The sequence below is a fragment of the Haplochromis burtoni genome, unplaced genomic scaffold (assembly GCF_018398535.1).
Source record: "Haplochromis burtoni strain Fernald_Lab_line unplaced genomic scaffold, NCSU_Asbu1 Contig_7, whole genome shotgun sequence".
NCBI classification, from domain to species: domain Eukaryota; kingdom Metazoa; phylum Chordata; class Actinopteri; order Cichliformes; family Cichlidae; genus Haplochromis; species Haplochromis burtoni.
In genome coordinates this window covers 4,641,631-4,664,702 of record NW_024582368.1, presented here as the reverse complement: position 1 = coordinate 4,664,702, position 23,072 = coordinate 4,641,631, and the positions used below count along the sequence as shown (strand labels likewise).

Here is a 23,072-nt window from a genome sequence, read left to right as displayed (position 1 = left end):
GAAGTTGTTTTTCTAGTATATTTTTTCCTTTTCCACCCTCCTTCTGAGTGATTAGTGTTTGACCAGCTAGTCTCTATCTCTGCTCCAGGCCACAGAGGCCATCTCAGTATAGCCTGGAAAGGTGCCTCTGGGCCACAGCCTTGTAAGAAGTTTTAAAAATTGCATGAAAATTGCTATAGAAATATTGTGAGCCCTGATGAACACGCCAGCACATAAATACTTAAGGTGTAAGATTTCTTTTTTATTGGAGGTAGCATTTCAGTCGTCCTGGTGTGTTGTGCCTTATTTCTGCTGTGTACATACTTGTGTCATTAGTCACATGGTATGTGTCTTTGCACCTGATTTCTCAAGACTCCCTTTTTGAAACCACATTTTAAAACTAACAATTATTTACGTGGAGAAATTTCTTTCTGCACCATCAAGAATTCTCATTTCTCATGTCATAAATCTTTATTTTTTTCACTTTAAGTGTCTCTGCAACACACAAACGGAGCCACTTACACAGCAGCAGCAGTAGTAGTAGTGTCCCAGTCCTGGGTTACTACTACATGCCATGCATTTCTCTACATCCAAACCACCAGCTGTTAGTCTTTCCATACACACACACACACACACACACATGCACAAAGTCACTTCACTCTCCCTTGGACTCTCTCTACAGCGATCACATTCCCTCTCTACATCACATCGCAAGCCAGCAATGACAGATGCTAGCCTCAAGCCCTTAACCCCTAACCCCACGCATGCCCCTATTTCTGGGGCAAAGAATGAGGGTGAGAAGCCTGAAATGGCGTCAGTTAATTTAAGCCTAAAGGGGCAGCTTGAACCTTAGCGATCCGATTGTCCAAAACAAAGGCAAAGTGTTGAGCACAGTTTTCCGTTTTCACCTTCCTGACAGACTTTGCTGCAGCAATGCTGCCTTGGGTAGCTTGAGTGTCACGTACTCTTATTTGCCACTGTCATAAATTTGCCATTTAAAAGCACAAGAATAAACGCAGCTAATGAGCCTTCCGGAAGGGTAGCATTGTTTTCCGAAGAAATTTTTACTTCTTTGCTTCCATATTGCGGCCACGATGAATAAAAGAAGGCATAAAATGTCCACCATGTGTACACGTCTATCACTGTGAGCACATAGCTCAGGCCTGCGCACTATGGATGATGAAATCTTATCAGGTCAGCTGTAATCGAGAGTTATTAATATTATCCAACCAACCTCCACGACTTGATGGGGTCTGTGTGTGCATGCTCGAACACTGCCTAGGGAGGAGAAGTGAGCTTGAAACTGTTGTCTGCTCGTGTTGTACTTTAAAGGCTGCAGAAAAATCGTTGCCCTTTTTTAATTAGTCACGAAAAAATTGAGTTTATAATTTCTCTCGAGCGGGAAGTGATATCTTCAAGTTATTTTTCTTACTCATCTAACAGTCTTACACATGCTGCTCGATTCATCAGGATCCATTTGCTGTTTCAGCCTGATAAATGACTGGAAAGATTAAAATAACCAACCAGTTTGTTATGTCTTTGCATTTACATGCATAGAAAATTGGATCAAAATGAAAATAAAAGCACCTCTGTCTTTATATTCTATATCCGACATTAACTGCAGGGCACTTTCGGTCCCTTTGTTCTTTTCTAATTGGTTAGGTTATATGGAAAAACCTTTTACTGGTGCCAACTTAATCACTGTAGATGGAACAAAATCAAAAACTGCTGCAAGCACAACTGAAGAAATGGTGCACTGTAACAAGCAAACTTCCTGCTAAATGACTTTGTGTAGCGGTGGAGGCGCAAATTGAACTTCATTTCACAATAGTGTACAATGGGGAATTTAAGTATACCAACTGACAGCTTCTTTGCCAGTTTCCAAAGGAGCATGCTTTTAAGACATTTACCGCAAATGTAATTGAGTCCCTGTTACGGAAGAAGTTGCAGCGTTTGTTTAAAACCACCGGGCATGCCTGAGCTCAACCACCAGCCTACAGCTGAGTTTACCTTTTGTGTGAGAAGCACACTGTGCTCCTTTATTATCTAGTCCACATAGTCTCTTTGTACCAAAACATGTTGTAGCATTTAAAAAAAAAAATACAAAAATTATCTTTAATATCTAGTGAGGTGTGTGACTTTATCTCCATCTTTTCTTACTCTAGGTTCCGTCAGCTGCAGCTGGGTACAGACAGCCGGGTGGCAGAACTATCCAACCAGGCCAAGCTGCACTCTTTTGAAGCTGAGCGCGCTAATATGGTCAAGGATGAGACGGCTAAAGCCCTAGCTCAGTGTCAGCTAGAGTGTGAGAAACAGCAGAAGAAACTAGAGGTACTCAGACATAAAATGATGGGATACCCGATTACTAGTGTGTTTGTTTTACTTTCTGCTTGAGTTAATGTTACAGGTTGTTTATTCGTATTAGTAATTGGATTTCTCCTAGAATTTTTAAAAGCAGGTTCAGTGCATCCTGCTGAGGTCTGTGGAGCATTCATTACAGAGAGTAGCACGCAACTTAAAAATTCTCTCAGTCTTCTTATTTAATTCAAGATTACCTCAGTCTGATTGTCACCTTGAACACTTCTTTGATAACAAAGTTGGTGCTTCTAGTCTACTCCTATTTATCAGTCAGTCAAAAATGATCTGTTTGGCACAGACGGGAGAAACGTTGCCCACAAACATACGATGTTGTTATTACAACCGAATATGCACAACTGAAGCCTAAAATCAAGTCCGTCCATAGTACTTAAAAATTAACACGGCTATGCGTCTTCATAAATCGCTCCAGTGGGTTCATTTTTATTTGTGTCCAATGAATCAAGCGTACTTATGAAAGAAGTACACTAAGTGCAATTAGTCCTTGATGTCTGGATGCACCTCTCATCACATCACGTGTTCTTAAAAGGAGAAAAATGATATATATATATATATTATATAAGTTAACGGAGACAAAAAGCAAGGCTTGCAATGACAGCTGTTATTTTAAAAAAAAACAAAAAAAACAAAAAAAAAAAAAAAAAAAAAAAAAAAAATAAATAACAACACATATATATATATATATATATATATATATATATATATTAGTATATATATAAAAATTTTTTTTTTTTTTTTTTTTTTTTTAAATTAAGAGCTGAATTGCTCTTAATTGGGCGGTTTTTGTCCTCCATCTGATCTTTCTTTTCTCCTGATCTATTTTTCGAGTAAATGTTGAAAAGGAAAAATGGTAAAAGGAAACAATTTCTAACAAGTTAATCCAAAAACAAAGTTTATGTAATCACGTATGTAATGGGAACAAAAATATACCCTACGTCTCAAGATATTACTCCATTATCCATCATTTGATTACGATGGTGGAACATTCATTCTGATTAAAAGTCCGTGTAATGCTTTGTAGTTCACCGTTGATTAAATCAAATGGGAAAAATCAGTTTAAAATTTTCATTATGCCTTTAAGGTATTTATCAGTGCTGTAATTACGCCATCTTCTCTTTTTAGTTAATTACTATCTAGCCATTATCTTATTTATCTTGTCATTATCTTATAAGCTGTATTTGAGCATGTGTTTCATTATGCATCTGCACATGAACTGAGGCATGGTGGAGAGACACACTCAGAGGGGTATGTAAGTGAAGGAACTCTATGTTTAATCTGAACGATAACAATATTGACCTGTGGCTTCAGTACATAAATAATGTTTAGGTACTTCACCACAACTTCCCAGTATAGTGTACTGTGATTAAAAAGACAAGCGTCAAATAGTTCCTAGCTTCCTCTTTTTGCATTGGACATTGCATCTTTGTTACACTTACATGTTTCAGATCCTCAAACAAATTTTCTTTTAAACAAAGATAACCCAAGTAAATACAAAATGTAGTTTTTAAATTATGATTTTATTTAGTCGGGGGGGAAAAGAGTTAAACCCACCTGGCCCTATCTGAAAAAAATATTGTCCTGCCTTTTTAAGTTGTTAATTAATTGTGAGAAAATTTAACCTCATTTATTTTGGAAAGCTAAGTTTAATTTCACTAACCACACCCAGGCCTGATTCCTGCCAGACCTCTTGAATCAAGAAATCACATGCCACCATCTAAAAAAGCTCAAGAAGAGATGGGAAACAATGTCATTGTCACTCAGTCTGGAAAAGATTAAAAAGCAATTTCCAAGGCAAGGCTTTGGAACTTCAGTGAACCATCGTGAGATCTATTAATTACAAACAGAGAACCTTCCCAGGAGTGGCCGTCCTACCAAATACTCTAAGAGTGCATCAATGACTCATCCAGGAGGACACAAAAGAACTGCAGACCTCATGTGTTTCAGTTAGGGTCAGCGTTCGTGATTCAACAGTAAGAAAGAGACTGGGAAAAATGGCCATGGGAGACTTCCGAGGAGAAAACTACTGTCGACCAAAAAGAACACAAAGGCTCATTTCATATTTGCCTAAAAACATCTTGATGATCTGTTGATGAAGACTTTTAGGAAAATTCTATGGACTTATGAGGGAAAACTTTCTGGAAGCTTTGTGTCTCATAACACAAGAAACACAGCATTTCATAAAAGGAACATGATACAAACCGTCAAACGTGGTGCGGTGGTGGTGGTGTAGTGTGATGGCCAACTGGTGGAACCGTGAAGCTCTCTACCACCTCTGAATGGCTACAAAACAAAGCAAAATGAAGGTTTTTGGAGTGACCTAGTCAAAAGCCCACATTTAAATCCAATTAAGATTCCTTGGAATGACCTTAAGCAGGCTATTCATGCATGAAAACCCACCTGTTTGGCTGAATTAAAATTTCTGAAAGTGCGGGCCAAAATTCCTGCACAGCAATGTGTAAGACTATTTCCAAGTTACTGCAATTCTTGCTTCCAAGGAAGGCACAGCCAGTTATTAGGTTAGGTTTAGATAGCTGTTTTTCTGTAACAAATGACATTGTCATTTAAAACCTGGCTGTCTTTTTATAATACTAAAATTTGTTTCATAGTCTGAAACATGTAAGTGTAAGCCTGTTGTTACGATGAATTTCTGCCTGCAACCATATATGAAACCTACAAGTAAAATATAGGCTCGATTGTGCAGCAAACTGTGTGGTAGTATGAGCATCAAACTGAGTTTGGTAAAACAGCAAAGGCAAGAAGCAAAATAAGCAAAAGCAAAAAAGCACTCATCCAATCCAGGAAATTCTTGCCCCTCAGCTGTAAAAGTTTGATGGGGTATTGTCGTAACCTTGCTGGCTGGGCGGGCGGTTTAGACACTCAAGTTAACTTAGAAACGAGGTGACTTCTCATCTCAATGAACTTGAACTCAGGGTCAAGATCAGAGGTCAACCTTTTGGAAAATCGCCTCAAATTTATACGATAGGTGTCTTTACTAGCAGGCTGAGGCACAGCATTTTACATTTTCTTTCAGTCTCTATAAACTTGGCAGTATCAAAAGATTTCAAAGCCTTGTGTGTGTCCAGGGTTACCTTAACATTTATTAACCATTTTATCTCTTTATAGCGAAAGGTTTTTTGCTACTATGTTAGTTTGGGGTGGTGGGGAAAAATAAATCAATCAATAAAAAGTATTGGGATATTTTGCATGGTGATTTTTGTAGCTATACAGAGAGACCAAATATCAATATTATATTAAATTATTTTAAATACTCTGGGAATTCTAGAAGCAAGAGGGCTCATATCATGAGTTTTAATGCAGAGATTAGAATTTATATTAAATCGCCTCCATCAACAAACCATCCCACACTGGGATAGCTTGACATGGCAATGTTGCCATCAGTGCGAATGACTCTCTGTCAGTAAGCACCACTCATGGGGACTCGAGTCAACTCTTGTGGCAGTTGCACAGGTCATACGCGGCAGGTTTATGACAGGATTTACTGATAGCGTTGGCATGTTTGACAACCTCATTTTACAGCAAAACATAACTGAAGTGAGATAACTTTTATCATTTTGGAAAAAGCTGATCTTGATAAACTATAACTCTGCGGACATAATTTGGAAACAAAGGTGTTAAAGTGCAACTAAGAACAATAGTTTTGAACATTATTGTCTGTCTCTCTGTCTCTCCTCCTGCTGCTAAGCTCCTCACTCAGGAGTTTTACAGGCTACAAACTTCCTCAGAGAGGCGGGTAGCAGAGCTGCAGACTCAGAACGCTGAGCAGGCGTCTCGCCTGGAAACGTATGAAAAGCTCGAGCAAGAGCTGGACCAGGTCACCATGCAAGCCGCCGAAAGTAAGAGTATCGCATTATCTCTGTGGAAACAGCTACTTTAAACACATATCTGTGAAATCAGACAGACAAAAGCAAACAAGTGCACTCAACTGGAACCTAACATTGGAAAAATGTGTGTAATACAAATTACATAATAATCTTATTTGGGTAAGATGGGAGATTGACATAGAAAGATGGCAACAAAATCTTAATACAGTTTTATCTTTTGATCTTTTTAAATGCCTGAGCTTTGCAGGAAAAGAAAACAAACCACATGTTTGTACCTGTTTATCTTAATAGCCCCGCAGACATACTCTAATTCCAGTTGTACCATTATCTCTTGCCAGTTGAGAATGAAGAAGAGGCAGAGAGGGTTTTATTCTCATATGGCTATGGGGCAAATGTTCCTACAACGGCCAAAAGAAGACTAAAACAGAGGTATAGTACATGAAGCCCTTCACTGCATTTCAAGCAAAGGATGCAACACAAATGTTGGTCTTTTAAGGTTTTGCATCCTGCATAAGATTTGCAAAACATATTTTGAGTGTTTAAAGAAATGCATCATTTATATTGTCATATATTCTTTTCCTTTGTATTTGATTTTGAATTTTGCCCTTTATGTTGCAATACTGGTAAACAATTTGCTGTTTATGCTTTAAATGTGACACATATCGTGCATCTTTGTGGCTTTCTTCTTTGGCGGTCACCCACACGGTGTCTTTTGCCTTGTGAACTAAACAGTTGTTTAACAGTAATTCCTTAGAAATACCAAACTAGAACATCTGGGCATGTTTCCACTTAGTCTTTTATTTGATTTTTATCTCCAGCATGTGCAGCCAAAAGGCTAAATTAATCTCATTGCCTAGCAGCAGACTCTAGAAGATGCATTGTGTAAATACACACTAGTGTAATCTTGTTGATTTTTGTCTTGTTGATTGAAATTCCCATAACTTTTATGTGGCTGTTGTGCAGCGTTCACTTGGCCCGCAGGGTGCTGCAGCTCGAGAGGCAGAATACATCACTGAGGAGAGAGTTGGAAAGTCACAAGTCGCAGACGGGGCAGATATCCGAAGAGGTAAACACCTGAAACAATATCAAATTCCCTGGAGAACATCATTAATATGAGAGTGGTACTTGTTAATTTCTAAGGAAAACAAACTTGAAAGCATTTCAAGTCAGTACCTGCAAACACTTGTTTTCCCGCCGTGACAAAACTCCTACAGCGACTCTGCTTAAATTTATTCCACTTTTTCTGTCAAAGTCACAATGATTTACGTATTCCCTCTTGTAACAAAAGAAAGTCATTACAAAGCCCAACCTTGATGGCTCCTCTCTCATCTCTATTTACCTCCTCACATTGTCACGACTGTGGTATAATCACTTCTCTTTGAAAGGCTGCCATTGGAGCCGTGACATTAGGTCACATCTTGAAGAATGGAAAAAATGATTTTGGCGGAGTGTGCGTGTGTGCTGTACTAAGCCAAAGTTTTAGGTACTTCACAAGGGTAAGCATGACAGTGACCACAAATATATCCATAACGGTGAATCCTGATCTCAACGGCGCTGAATTTGCGTAAAGAGAAAGAAGCACCTGCCACAGGTTAAGTCCTCAGAAGTGGCATGGCGAGTTTTCCTGGACGACGTGCCAGGTGTCTTTAAAAATTATGCGCAAGTGAGCTTAGGAGGATTTTTATTTTTGTTTTCTTCTGCGTAGTTGTGTAAGACTTTATTTGTGGTATTATTTCTTTCATATCATCCTCAGGGCCAAACTTTTGCACAGTAGTGAGTATCATCCAACCCACTTAGGGACACATTGTGATGGTCCCCTGCTTTTTTTTCTGAATCTTCTGTCAACATTTAACAATGAAACTGTCAGATTCCACGTTTGAAGTCAAATGACGAAAATGGCAGGTTGTTTAAAAACAAACAGCATGCATTGCAGACTTTGTATGAGAAGAATGTGAAGTTAGTCATAATACCTGTCAAACGTTGTTGATACAGTGGGAAGTATTGCCAAAAACCATGACAGCCATTGAGCTTTTGTTGCGTTTGGCAGTATGTTGCGTTTGTGTATGAGTGTGCAACACTGAAGCTTAAAGTTTGGGTGTGTGAATTCTCTCTGTATACAAATGTGTATGTAAAGTCACGTGTCTGCCACTCGTGCACTAATGGGAAATTTTATCCAGGAAGACTTTTAATTATAATCCTGATAGCTCTGTCAGCCAAATGTGCTTGTGTTTTCCTTTCTTTTCTTCTTCTTTCTCCTCACTCATTATTATAAACTCAATGAGAGGAGAGGTTGTGCAAGCCAGAATGGGCAGGATTTAAATAAGCCAACCATTCAACTGTCAGCTGTGATCAACTGGCATTCATCTGGAATAACTCATGATTCACTGAGTATACAAGAAAAGAAGAAGAAAAAAATTATACTTCCTTTTCACTAGAAAGGCTCAGGGTGTTAACTGCTAAACCACCCACACGAATGCCCTGACTAACTAACGATTGTCCTTAGCCTCCACCCAGTTCTACTCACTATCGGCCAGTTGTAAAAGCAGTTTAATGTTTAACACCCATACTTTATCTAGTGTTCAGCAGATTTTAAGAACAATACCAATTGATGGATATGGTTTTTGTTTTTCATAAAAAGCTTGAAGTTTAGATATGCCTTCATAAAAACTCACTTTTATGCAAGTTTCTCCTGATGAGATCAGAGATGCCATGACTGTAGATCTTGCATCATTCAGAAATATTTGCCAATATTTTAGTTGATATTATTTTATAATATCAACTAAAACCAGTTTCTAAAGAGAATTACTTAACTGGTGTGACATTAGTTTATCAATTACTGTGCACTGTACTGAGCCACCGCTGATTTCTTTATATTTTGCTTCTAAGCTGTCAGACGTTCTTGTAATATATTTTGTTTTTTTTTTATAAATTGATTTTCACTACTAGTTTTCTAAAGGTCTTTTAAAGGTTTTTTTTTCCTCATTTTTGTGGAAATTGGCTGCTTTTTCACTCTTTTTCCATCAAGTTATCGTACCTGACCATTTCCAGGGGAATGTTTTTGTTTAAGCCACTTAACACTGACCTATGAATCATTCAAGCATAATAAAGGCACCTAACTTAAGGAATGAGGTAGTGTTGTGTCTACACATAGCAGACAACTTTGCAAAGAACCTGTTTTAAATTGCATCTTTGAGCACTTTGTTACTAGCCGTGTGTTGTGAAAAACACATTTTTTTCTAATTTCTTTAGTTGAATCTTTGAAAAATGCCGGAGATAACAGTTTGACAGACCCATGAAAAATTTACACAAGTCAAACGAAACATTACATACGTGAAGTAATTGCTCTCTAACTGCTCAGGTTAACACATACTTTGCTTTTTCCACAGTTGTTGGCCGCCAACCAGCTGTTAGAGCAGACGCAGCAACCTTATAGTTACTTGATTGAGACGGTGAGACAAAGGGATGCGCAGATCAGCATACTGAAGGAGCGTGTCACCTCACTTGAGGGCAATGTCAGGTACACATGCTGCATACTACATTTAAAAAAACAAACAAACAAAAAAACATTCATTCACGACCTTTTCATCTGAAGGTTGTTCAGCCTTCTCTCCTTCTTGGAAAGCGTCCTTTGCTAATTTGTTTGGTTAAACTTTGTATCTTGTAAATCACTTGATACAATAGGGAGCCCATACCTCCCCACCCTTTGGTTTATCTCTTCCTTATCATTATCTCCCAGTCTCATCTTTTGTCCCTTTCACACCTAGCCCATTATGTCTGTGCAAACCTGCATGCGTGCATGTAAGTCCCCACATGAGTGCATTTACAGGTTCTTGGCAATGACCTAAATTGCTGTTGTGCCCTCTCTATTTTAGCCTGTCAAAAATGCAAATTGACAGACTGCAGGTTTTCTCTTGCTGTGTGCTACCACGGAGCGCTCACCAGGTGCAGGAACAAGAAGGGTTAAAAAAAAAGAAAAAGGTTAAGAAAAATGCTGTCAGACTTTCCCTGTCGGAAACATTTAAGTTTTCTCTGTGGGTCTGCAAGGTTAACCTGTTTGGCTGCAGATGCACAGCTCAGGAGAATTTTACGTGATGCACTGAAGTCCTGTTGCTTTTATCTGTATGAACGTTTTTGTTTATTTTTGCATACACAAATGAATGAACATTCAAATTACGATGCATACCACACCTTTACATCTGATCCTGTGTGTCCCATCTCCTGACCTGACGCTAACGAGCAATAAAAAAAACTAAAACCCACTAAATCTGCTTCATGAAGGACATTAATATTACCGTTTCTGCAGTCTTTAAATATTTTTGTTCAAGACATGTTAATATTTTACTACATATACTTACTGAATAAATATTAAGTGTACTTTTTGTATTAACTAGAGATCTGATCTCTCTGTCTGTGTTTGAATATGACCTCAGTTCTCTGAGGAAAGAGCGGACCGCTCTGGAACAGGTGAAAAACAACATGGCCGCTGATCTGGAGCGACTTCTCAACCATCAAGAGGTACACAAAGGGACAGTGTTGGTTACTGGTTGTGTTTTGTTTAGTGTTTATGTGATTGTTGGCAATCAATTTGCTGAATGCTTTCTGATGATATCAAGATATAAAATATTCGTAACTGAGTGGGTGGTACATTTATTCGAAAAGCTACATTGCTATTTATATTATCAGTGGTTGTATGGAGTTTTTGTTGGAGCTTTTTTTTTTTCCCCAAACCCCACACAAATAGACTCCAGGGGGCTTAATTATAAGCTGCAGTGATATTTCAATAACACATCACTGTAAACATAAAAAAGCCAGAGTATTCTCTGAAAGTAAGGTCACAAAATGAAAAGTGAGAAACCTGGAAAAAAGAAAGAAAGAAAGAGTGGTTGGTTGGTTTCTTAGTTTCAAAGTGTTGGATCAACTTCATCACACAACTGACGTAAACAGTAAAACCCTCAAACAGCAGTCACCTCTTCCAGCTCAGCATGTTGTTTTCTTCTGAAGTGCAGACAGAAATGTGGCAATTCTGAGCTCAAATCACAAGAGTTTACTTGTAGCTAAACCAGACTGTAAAGCAAGCTGTAATTTGATCACATCATCCGCTGCAGGGATGAGACACAATTTCTTTTTTTCTTTCTCCTACAAGCTCATGACTTAAACCTCAGAGTTTTTTATTGTTTTTTTGGCAATGTATGAGTTTAAAAACTAAAGGGATTACATTTATTTTTTGTTATAGTACTTCCCAGTTTGCATGAATTTAATGACTAATGATTGCAGATCTAGTTTTTGGTGATGAGGTTTTGCAGCTGTTACCTGCGACATCCACTGTATTGTCTGAGTGTATCTTGCTCCAGGTGAGTACCGTACCTGTTAATCCATGCTTCAGTGGAACAACACGTATAAAGATTTAATATCTCTCTTTAATTATGGCCCCAACAGTCTTTGGTAAATATTTAGGAATTTTCCTTTATAATATCCTAGAGCTCAAGTCTTCTTTAAATAAATAAATAAATGAACACAAACCTAATTATAATTTAATCAGATAATTCACACAATTTTTTTTTTTCTTAAAAACAAAACGTTTGGTATTTTTGTCTGAAATTTAACGGTATTAATCAATTATAAGTAATAGCTGCTGATTAATTTAATGTTGATCTTTACACCGGAGAATTTAGTGCAGCGTCTTAATGATCGTAGGCACGCGTGCGCGTACACGCAGGAGTATGTTCCCAAGCAGGCCGTTTGCTGTATGAAGTATGTGCCCTGTCATAGACAGCTGTTCCTCAGCTTGGCTATTTGGGATGCCACTAGCGTGTGTGTGTGCTCGTGCGTGTGTGCGAGATGCCAGGGCTCATGTCCTCAGAGGTGATAAATAGAACCGTGAAATGGCCGAGAGTCCCCCTCTCTGCCCTGCTGCTGTTGCCGCTGCTGCCATCCCTGCAGACCCTTAGTGCAAGTCGTCCCATCGCTGGACTGTGTTTGGTTTCTTCGACCTGAATTCTTGAAAGCAAATGTTTCACAAAACATTAATAAAGATAAAAGAGAAGAATTACATTTTTTTTGTTAAATCAAACGATTATATAGTTGAAATCTGTGGCCTTTTGGACTCTACACTCCCAGTAATTTCTCATGCACTCCTTCATTTATTGTTTTACTCTTGTTTCCTCTTTTTTCTTTTATGAACTGTGCGGTTTTCCAGGAGTTAGCCATGATGAAGCAGGTCCTGATCAGCATGCGGTCCAGACAGGCAGACGCTCTAAACCTGTTGGAAACAGATAAAACTGGTATCAGGACTTCTGGATTGGGGAAAAAACAGCAGTCCAAACGTATCAACAGGACAGCAGAAGAAGAATCACCAAACAAACCCAAACCCACTGTGTTTGTAAGTGACTGTTGTAGCACCACCCTTTTTATGAGTCACACCATGTGAACGTGCTTAGACACATGTTAGGACAAAGCAATAGAAATGAAAGGATGAACAGTTTTTTAAAAAATCATTTAGTGAAATAGAAGTTTTTCAGTGAAGTTTGCTAACTGAGCATATGTTCTAGTATGTAGCCATGAGTCATGAGAAAGTCAAATAGATGAGAGTATATTAACAAATCTCTTTCACTTTTCATATTATTTCTTTCTCTTATTTTCATTTACAGACAAATAAAGAAGTTCCCGATTGGTACCAAAAGCAGAAGCGTAAATCCAAGTGACCGTTTGTGTCATGACTGGAGCTCAGGACTTTTGTTTTTAACTTTTAGGTTTTGTCTAGACCTTTGTAAGTTACAGTTCATTTCATTGCTTGATTGCTTTTCAAATACAAAGGCACAAACAGTTTGAACTGTCTAAGCGTTTTGTTTTTCTCATCCTTTGTTAAATATTGTTCATGGGATAAATTATCTGTGTGCTGGTCCAGAGATATTACCTTCCACAGGGTACACATTCCAAGCTAACTGAAGGCCCAAAAATTCCTCTTTTTTGGCAGTGGCCTGTTTTATTAGGTCTGTCTATCATTATTTTCTCATCTTTTCCAAGTTTGCAGATACTGCTCGCTACAAACAACACTGCAGGAACCTTAGCCTTTGATTTGCACAAGCTGAGGTTCCTTAAATAGAGACATAGTAGGCATACCTTTATTATTTCTGACCATGTTCTTATCGGTGTCATATTAAATTTGGGCGGGCGGCTAATGCGAAACTGGTTTGTCCCTTTTCAGGAGTTTTGTTATCCTACATGTGATGTTAAAACTCGCATAAGAAGTAGTAGTAGATCTGTGGAAAAGGTTTCATAAACCTCAAGAGTAGAAAGGCTACAATACACTCAACTAAGAAAATATCAGAAAATCAGTTTTGGAAGAGAAAATGTCAGCCAGATGAACTTGAGATTAACCTTGATGGGTGTGAGGTAGGGTGAGGAAAGAATGAAAGGAGAAGGTTTGGACTGGATGTTAACCCGGCGAATACATTCTCCTCAAAACACAGTGGAGACGAGTGATGGCATGGGTAGGCATAGCTTCTCAATTCACTAAGGTAGTAGTGATCATTGATAATGCAACAGAAACAGCTGGATTAATCGTGAAGTGTATGGTTTTTGCTCATATTCAGCTAAATGCAGCTGTTGATTGGAAGCTGCTACACAGCACAGATGTTGAGGGAGCCAAAGCATGTTGCACAAGGCCCAGGTGATTCTGAATAAAGTGTAAAGAAATGGGATATTCAGTAGTGGCCGTGTAAATCTTCTAATCTCACCCTGATTGAGCATCAAGTTTTGAAGGCGAAAGGCAGAAAGACTCAAGAGCAAACCATAATTGATGGCAGCTGCAGTGAAGCATTTGCTTTACTGCATTTGGTTAAATCCATGGATTTCAGACTGTCATTGTTTTGGCAAAGGTTTCTCAACAAAGTACTACAACTGAACATTATACTCTATAATTATTCCTCTATTTGTCCAATTACACTTGGGTAGATAAAGATGGCTCATATATTTTTTGCGTTCAGCCCTCTGGATTACAGATGAGCCTGGGCTTCACCTGATTCTTGATTGTTTAACTTCAAATCTACTGAGGTGGAAGCAAAAGGCAAAAATATAAACGTTGTGTTCAATTCAATTTTATTTATATAGCGCCAAATCGCAACAACAGTCGCATCAAGGCGCTTTATATTGTAATCTATTATTGTTATTGTAATTGTTTGGTAATTTACTAATTTGATGGGTTATAGGAGTCAAATAAACCCACAATATTTTAATAATAGTTTGATGACAACACAAATATTTCCTGTAACAGATGGTCTCATTTTACTCAAGTACAGTTTTAAGATACTTTCAAGTATTTCCATCGAATTCCACTTTATTCTTCTGCTCTGTCCAATAGTTTCCTTGATTCCTTACTAGACTAACCATTAATGCAACATCGAAACAGTTTATAGATTATAGACACAGCATTACACAAGAGTCCACACCTGTAACCACACCTGTACCTGCTGTAACTATATTAAGTAACACGCGTGTGTCATATGCAGTCATGTGCATCATACCCACTATTTGACCAATTTCGCGGTGCCTTTCCACGTTTTATCTGTTTTTATCATCTCAAAACACTTTACAAAAACTCTGTTGGTTAACGTGGCTGCGATGAGTTTAACTTTCACCACTTTAATGCGGTTTGACCGGTCTCGTGGACTTTTTTACGGCGCTGTTGTCGGTGTGTATGGATGGCAAACGTAGGGCGGTGGCCGGTGAATGAATGATCAAAGCGTTTTTAAAGGTTTGGTGGGCGGTGCGCGGTCTGTATTTACACTGGGACCGCTCCGCCCTGCGAACGCCAGATAGAAAACTGTCTGTGGGCCGGAGCAGAGGGATGAAACAAGTGGAAGGAGATGTAGCCGACAGGCACACATTAATTACTCTAACGCACGCACTACACCTCGTCAGCTCCACTCCTTTCTCGGTACGCTGTAGCATCCTCCTCTTTGCATAATAACACACGGCAAGCGATCGTTTTTGCGGCGCTGCGTCGGAGCTTCATGGCCGCAACACTCACGATGAGCGGCGGCGTGCAGGAGGATCCCTTCTACCCGCTGCAGAAGGCGACTCTGCCCGCTGGGTTCCCCTTGGAGGACTCGGCGTTGTTCGGCTTGGATTGCAAGATCACCGAAGCAGACAAGGCTGGACAAAATGATTACGCACAGGTAAACCGGTTGGAAATCAAACCGACTTTATACATTAGTGATGCATTTCACTGAATGGGCGTGGCAGTCTGGCTTTAAATCCAGCTTGTTTTTCTGTTTGCTTGTTTATTTGTTTATTTATTTGAGTCTAAATTTCAGTCGTCCCCCTCTGCGCGATCGTAACCGTCACTTTATTCAGCTCTATTTTCGGTAATAAGCGACCAGCTGGACGCGTAGTCGAGCACCTCCGCCTGCAAAACGCATTCACCGCATGTTTTCTATGCCAGCCAGCCAGTTGGTCACCAGTTGTTGGTCTCTCCTTGGCGTCCCTTCTCACCATCATACCACGCTGACAGCAACTGACTCCAGCTTCGGACAGAAACGTCCCGGCAACTCTGTCCCCAGTTAGAAAGAAACTTGTGCAACATAGCACGGAGATCTATAACAGCTGGTAGGATCAGGACCCTCAAATAGCAGCCCATCCCCAGACTACTACTGCTGCTGCTGTTTCTGCTGCTGCTGCTGCTGCAGGGAGACATGGGTGTTTCCCTATTCCCTTTCATGTTACTGTTTCATCCTCTGGTGCTCTGCTTCTTTAACTTTTATACCGATTAGACCCCCCCAGAGCCACAGGAGCTGGACCAAAAAGAGCAGTACGAAAGAAGCATTTTTTTATGCCAAGTTGTTCACCTGTGGTGTGCAGTTTGACCGGCGATTGGCTGCTCTGTTATGCTTGTAATAGCTGCACATGTTCAAATAAGAGGCGTTAGATCAGGTTCTTTATTGACATAACATCGTTTAATCCTCAAATGTGGGCCTCACCACCGTCAGGTTTCTGAGTTCAGCCTTGCAGGCGGCGAGGGAATGTGGCAACTGCCTTTTGATGACTACTTGATAAATGCTTTAGCAGTGACTGTCCTATCAAACCTTTTGTCTTCTCATAATAGTGGTTCAGAATAGAAGCACTGAGAAGGACTTAGTGAAGTCAGGCTGTGGTACTTTTCATTCAACAGAAAGTTTATTTTTATGTTAACTGCTTGTTTTTTGTTTGTTTTTTTTTTCTTAAATTTTTCTTTTTAATGTGTGTTTTCCCTTTTAATCCTCAGGCAAAGTGTGAGATGGACAGATATCTCTCCCCTCAGCCTCTTCCACTTCCAAACCCTGCAGACAACCAGCAGAAGTCACTCAGAGACAGCTCGTCAGCAGTGGATCAGTTCTTCACTGACGCTGGGGCTCCCTATACCCTCAACATGAATCTTTATCTCCCTGATGTCGGCTACCTGAGGATGGGCTTGTGCCAGCAGGTGCGGTCCCCTCAACACCAGAACCACCCGAGTCTCACTCACATTAAAACAGAATCTCCCTCCTCGTGTTTTTCCTCTAACCTGCAGCCCCACTGCCCCGGCACTACGCCCACAAGTAGCTGCAGCACATCCGGCCACGGCCCTGGCAGTATGGCCATGGAAAACTCCGCCACAAACATGACATTAACTGGGTTACCAGAATTCACCAGTGTTTTCAATCAGCTGGGAGGCAGCCGCGGTGGTGATTCACTGCCAGAAGTGTATGTCAAACAGGAAATGTCACCACAGTTTGAGCAGCACGCTCTCCACCACCACCATGACAACAGCGGCTCGCTGTTTCAGCTCCTAAACTCTGGCTTGGATCATCGCCATAGCAATGGCATGGAGGCTCAGCATCATCATCACCATCAGCAGCAGCAGCAGCAACCGATCCAACACACTACCACGATGCACACACCTTTTCATGATTTGCCAGTAGCTACTTCTGCTTCTCAACAAGAGCAAACTGTCAAGCCTGCCTACCGCTGTCTAGGTGGTGGGGTATACACACATCCTCATTCTCAGGCACATCCCCAATTCCTCCAGCAGCAGGTGCCCTACCTGCCACCCTCTCCGCCAAACTCAGAGCCCGGCAGCCCTGACAGGCAGAAGGAGCTGCTCCACAACATGTCACCACCTCCGTCGTATGCTGCCACCATTGCCTCCAAGCTTGCAGGTAGCACACCCGGACTTGGACCTGGCCCGGGACCAGGTGGCTTAGCTCTGCCCCACCCTACAGGCCCCACACCAGTCCCAGGCCCAGCCACAGTCCTTCCTCAAGCCCACACGACAACATCAACCCCAAATCCAGCACAGAACGCAGTGGCTGTCCGCTACAACCGAAGGAACAACCCCGACTTAGAGAAGCGACGGATCCACCACTGTGATTACCCAGGTTAGAAGAACGACACACACACACCACTGAATGTGCACTGTGAATGTAATCACCGTTGTGTGTTTAGTTTATCACTGCATTGTAGTGAATGTTTCTGTTCATGTTTTGAATGATTTGCCTATGCCTTTGGGTCGTGGAGGCAGAGTACACTCTGTACTGCCAGCCAGACTGTTACTACCTTTCAGTCAACTATCTGGTTCAAACACTGCTTTGCATATATTAGCACACCTCAAATGACTGTGGCACTTTCAGCTATGAGCTCTCAAACAGTGTGGTGGCTTTAGAGTAATCACTGGTATGATTGTGGAATGAACCTGTTTTTGTGTGTGTGAGAGAGAGTGCACGTTTTTGTATGCAGGGGCTGTGTTAATTAAAAAGATGTTCTCCTTGAATCATTTGATCTTTTTTCCCACACACATATCTTCATACTGTTACACTTGAGATTGCATGCTGAGATTAAAGTATTTATGTTCTTTAGCTGGCGCACACACACACAGACACACACACACATACAGACTGTATGATATGTAGCTACTTGTAGAACATGTAATGTCAGCTAGCCTGTGGCGGCATGTAAAATAGGCTTAAGCAGAGCCTACCGCAGCACGTTAGCACACGTCTTACTTCTTAAAAAGCCAGATGAAGCAGATCCATCATATTCACAGAGCCACACTTCATCCAAGTGTATGTATATTAGTCACACTGTTGCAGCTGCTCACAGTTTAATCATAGCAATACACGAAATTCTATCGTTTCCTAACTTAAAGTCATAAGATATCTGACGAATATCTTTCTAAATCGTTCAAAATCCTTAATGACCTTTCTGACATTGTAGAAACAAACTGTAGCGTGCGCAGAAGGAGAAAACAGAGGTTTTCAGGTCGCATTGTTGGTGATTCGAGGCTTGTAATCAAATGCCTTTTAATACCAAATGAGGCTATGAGGGCTGCTTTTAACAGAGCCTGTTTTGTTCATTTTGGAAAGCAGCAGATGAGATGGAGCAGGATTTGAGGCTCTACGAAACACACTTTACTATATTTGATTCCAAAACGGCTTCTGTTCTTCATTAGTTTGGATTTTTTGAATTCCACAGCTCAGTTTATTGGGTAAATGCATATTTGCCACGTGTGAATTACTTGGATTAAGCCGTCTGTTTGTGTTTATCTCCATGTTTGTCGTCAGGCTGCAAGAAGGTCTACACCAAGTCGTCCCATTTGAAAGCACACCTCAGGACTCACACTGGTAAGAGATTCCTCTAATTAATGCAGCTTTTTAAAAAGAGACCCATCAAAAAAAATGACGCTGCCCACAGGACTCGTATTTCAGTATCTGCACTGGCACTATGTTGCTAGGCAGAGTGTTGTGTTCTTGGCATGTGTGTGTAAATGTATCCTAGCCCATTCCCCATCCTCTGCCCAATATACTATTCCATCAAAACAGGTGGAAGTGACACACTTCTGCCAGGGGATGACTCTCAGACTATGTGGTCAGTGCTAAACGTGTGGTGCCATGTTTTTTTTGAATCCCATCGCCCGTTCAGGAATTGTTCAAATGCTTTAATGCACTTTTCCACTTTGATTCCGTTCTCTCTGCATTTCATTTTATTCCCTTTCTTCCTGTTAGGTTTAGATTTGAGCTTGGATTTGGACAAGCAAAGTCAATAAACAAATGCTTAGGTGTTGGGCCTCACCTCACTCCAGCTAACAAAACAAAGCTTCTGTTGATATCTACACATTCCTCGCTCATCTGGATACACACACAAAAGCCAGAATGTGTCCTAATTATGGATCTAAACTACTTGTTCGGAACATCGTTGCGGGTGTGCGTGCTTTGCATTTTCGTATCAGGAACATGACGCGACAATTATATATGGCGTCACTCATGCTGCAGGCTGATTGTGGTGATTGCACTTATTACAGACCGCAAGATGAGAACTCGACACGTAAATGTTATCTAGCAGCAACTACATGTCCTTTATGCCTCTGTCGGCCTCGCTTAGTTATTTTCTCCCCCCCCTTTTTTTCCCTCTCCAATCCTGTTCTCCTCTGTTTTTGTGCTCTCATACTTTCATCTTCAACCCTGCCCTCCTCCTTTATTTCTATCTTCGTCTATAACTCGTTCTCCGTCTCTTATTCAGCTGCTCGAATGCACACTTATGTACTCGTACACACACGTGCACACCCACACACGGACACTTCCACACACACCTGTCAGTAATCTCTATGAGATGATTCCTAATGCGTTTGGGTCCCACTGGGAGTTCCCACTCTAATCTCCATCAACATCCATTACCCTGATTGTTAGTGTGTCTGTGTGTGTGCATGTGTGGGTGGGTGTATTGTGAGAAATATCCTCTTTCTGTATTGGAAATCATTTCTGATTTTTCCCCCTTAAACAGCGCCTTCTCATGGTCTCTCTTCCTTGTGTTCGGTTTAAGGTGTGTGTCTTTAAGTTTGGTGACACTGTGGTTCTAACAGGTTTACTCTGGGTTTTTTTTTTTTTTTAAAGCAATGCTGCAGAGCTTGATGTGCTTGTTTGAAGAGTTGGTCACCTAAATGACAAAAGGGGGGTAAAAAAATTCTTGGATGTCCCCAGCGGCGTTTATCATGCGGAAATAGTTCTGTTTTTATTTGTCCAGATTATAAAACAAGCCATCTCTGTGATTTATGCTGCCACTTTAGTTTAATGGTAGTTAATGGGATTATGTTTATAGTGCAAAGAGCTTTGAAAAATGATTCTCAAATAGTTGTTTTTTCCACTATCATTATTATTATTAACTTTAGCCTTGGTGGCCTGAATAAGCCACAGAAAAGGCTCAAAACATTTTCACTGTTTTCTCATTACAATGGAATGGGGGGTATTTAGAGTAATGGGGACACTGATTCTGGACTCAGTTTTTGATATGTAAATAGAGGTTAAAGGCAATGAGGAGTGGAAGAAGGGAAACAACCGCACAGCTTGATTTATTCCATTTGATTTTGCACCACAGTGGCTCATATTCATGAATCTTAAAAAGCCAAAAAATGTGTTTGCTGAAATGAGATGCTATTCCACCTAACCTTCAAAATCTGGATGAAAGGGTACAAAAAGAAGGAAAAGGGAGGAATATAGCTCAGCAAAAATCAAGTTCCTTCCAATCCTTTCATATTTTTTAAGCATCCACTGTTATCAGACACACGCTAAATACAAAGAAGCAGTAGATGCGTCAACATGTACAAGTTATAATTCTAAGTTTTTCTGTTCTGGTCTTTTGCAAGTACTGTAGGTTTGTCAGGTTGAATTTAAGTTGCAGAAAAATGAATTATACTTGCATACTAAATATTTAGCAAGTGCTTTACATTTAGTAGACCTGAGTATACACTGGTCAACTTGTGGGCCTAAGACAAAACTCTCCCAGAGGGACAACGAGCAGAGCAGACTGGTTTTTCAGAAAGTGCCTGAAGCTGCAGGTGAATTTTGCTGGAATGACTGACAGAAAGACATATGTGCTGCAGTCATTAAAGAAAAATACCTGGAGGGAAAAGTTGACAATACAGACCAGGCACTGTGGGAAAATTATGAAGCACTGGTTGCTGCATTGGCGTGTGAATGCTTGATGAATGCTTTTGAGTGACAGTGTTATGACTGTATATCTAGTTAGACAACTGGCGTTTTCGGTGAAGCCTGTTTTCCCAGTTCCTCCACCCAACTGTATGAATCGCTTTAGTTAGAGAATTGGCTTGTGTCACAATAATTGTTGTTCTTAGTACCTGAATATTGACAGTCCTGCTCTGGTTCGTATCGTGTGATCAAGCGATAGCTCAGAATAGATCACCAGACGGCACGGCGGTTTGCACTCACTTAAACTCTTTCTCCTGTCCTGCAGGCGAGAAGCCGTACAGGTGTACGTGGGACAGCTGCGACTGGCGTTTTGCTCGTTCGGATGAGCTGACGCGTCACTACAGGAAACACACGGGCGCCAAACCCTTCCAGTGTGGCGTCTGCTCACGCTCCTTCTCCCGATCGGATCACCTTGCCCTGCACATGAAGAGACACCAGAACTAGCAACGTTTTGCACACATGCTCAAACATACAAGCACTATCTTGACAAAACATAAAGCATTCACTCCGTGTCCCGCAGCTACACGAGCTGCCTGATGCAGAGTGACTTTCAGTGACATCACAGCTCTTCCTGGTGCTGCTGTCGTGGGCTAAAACACTTCGATAGCCTAACAAACATGTTGCTCTTAACGCCAAGTGGAACAATTTGGAGGTTTTAAAGTAGGAAGATGGTGGCCAGATGATCTTCTGGTCCCTTAACCACCAGATACACATATTATAGATGTGTTTGGGCAAATGAAAAGATGCGATGGGGTGTGACTGGAATGAATTAAAACAGCATCTTTTTTGTCTTTATTGTAACATAGAACTGGCTTAATTTTCTTTTATAAAAGAGAAGCTTTTGTTTGCAAAACTAGTCAAGCCAAATCTTTGTTTACTCATTGATTTGTTAGTTTCTCTCTAGAACTGGAATGTCCAGGTTTTTATTCTTTACCAAATCCTTAGATTTGCACTAGAATTGGTAATCTAAGCCTCAGCCTTTTTGGCCCAAGTATCTCATTCACCACTGGAACGATCATTATCACTACTGGACTACATCTCTGTGTGCACCACACAAATCATTGCTGTTCAGATATTAAAAATTGAAGGCATTTGTACTCTGGAGAGAGGGAAGAGAGAGCAGGGAAAAAGTGAGAGTGTGGGGGTGGAGATGGAGATGGAGAGAAAGACCGAGAGGGAGAAATTTTTGATTTTAGAGAGAGGAGATTGGAAGACGATTGAGAAACAGAGGGAGGTGGATGGATGCTAAAGAGCAGCAATTAGATGATGAATTATTCAGGTCGTCTTTTGATGGATTTCCATCCAGAGAAATGTAAGCAGAACCCATAGACGTGTTCTAGGACTCATTCAGTTAATACAGAATCGACAGTATTTGATGCACAAACTTGAATGTGCACTGAAGTGTCTTCAAAATGCAGCATGCTATTAGTGTAGATCAGTCTCACCCAGCGTTTTACTTCTGTTAATTGTTTTAACCAAAGCATCATGTTCAACACATCGCCAACACCTTATTAAGTGCCTCTTTCTCTCATTTATGTGTTTTTGTTCTCTAGTAGCAGAGCTGTGATGAGTGTAGTCAATCGTTTTAAAAACATGGTGCTTTTTAAGAAAAGAAAAACTAAATCTGTTAAATCTCTAGGTTTAGCTTTGAAAAGGTAAATCTCTTGAATTATAAGGTAGCCACCCTTGTGGTAATGTAACAGCACAGCTCTGGCCACTTCGCGGACATCCTGGGATGCTCTGGCTCTACGGAGCTATCTTGGCTCTAACTACTCCTGGACACGTTTTGTTAAAGGACGGGTTCACTTTGTTTTTTTGTTTTTTAAAATTTATTATTAACTTGTTGAAACTTTGGTTCAGCTTCTAAAGTTGAAGATTAGTT

General features: G+C 40.4%; 2 protein-coding genes across 2 annotated transcripts in view; both read left to right on the top strand.

Moving 5' to 3' along the window:
- Positions 1-13,026, top strand: part of pibf1 (progesterone immunomodulatory binding factor 1) — a gene marked incomplete in the record, with an annotated part of 20,121 nt that extends 7,095 nt beyond the window's left edge. The window contains 8 exon segments of the mRNA XM_042225468.1: positions 2,145-2,310; positions 6,059-6,209; positions 6,536-6,626; positions 7,161-7,263; positions 9,584-9,714; positions 10,628-10,712; positions 12,394-12,576; positions 12,845-13,026. Of these exon segments, the coding sequence (XP_042081402.1) occupies positions 2,145-2,310; positions 6,059-6,209; positions 6,536-6,626; positions 7,161-7,263; positions 9,584-9,714; positions 10,628-10,712; positions 12,394-12,576; positions 12,845-12,898 (964 nt within the window).
- Positions 13,027-13,141: 115 nt separating this feature from the next.
- Positions 13,142-23,066, top strand: klf5a (Kruppel-like factor 5a). The gene is made up of 4 exons (XM_005914200.3): positions 13,142-15,373; positions 16,459-17,590; positions 18,773-18,832; positions 21,456-23,066. Exons 1-4 carry the CDS (start codon positions 15,209-15,211, stop codon positions 21,632-21,634), a joined length of 1,536 nt encoding a protein of 511 aa, XP_005914262.1. The 5' UTR covers positions 13,142-15,208; the 3' UTR covers positions 21,635-23,066.
- Positions 23,067-23,072: the final 6 nt, after the last annotated feature.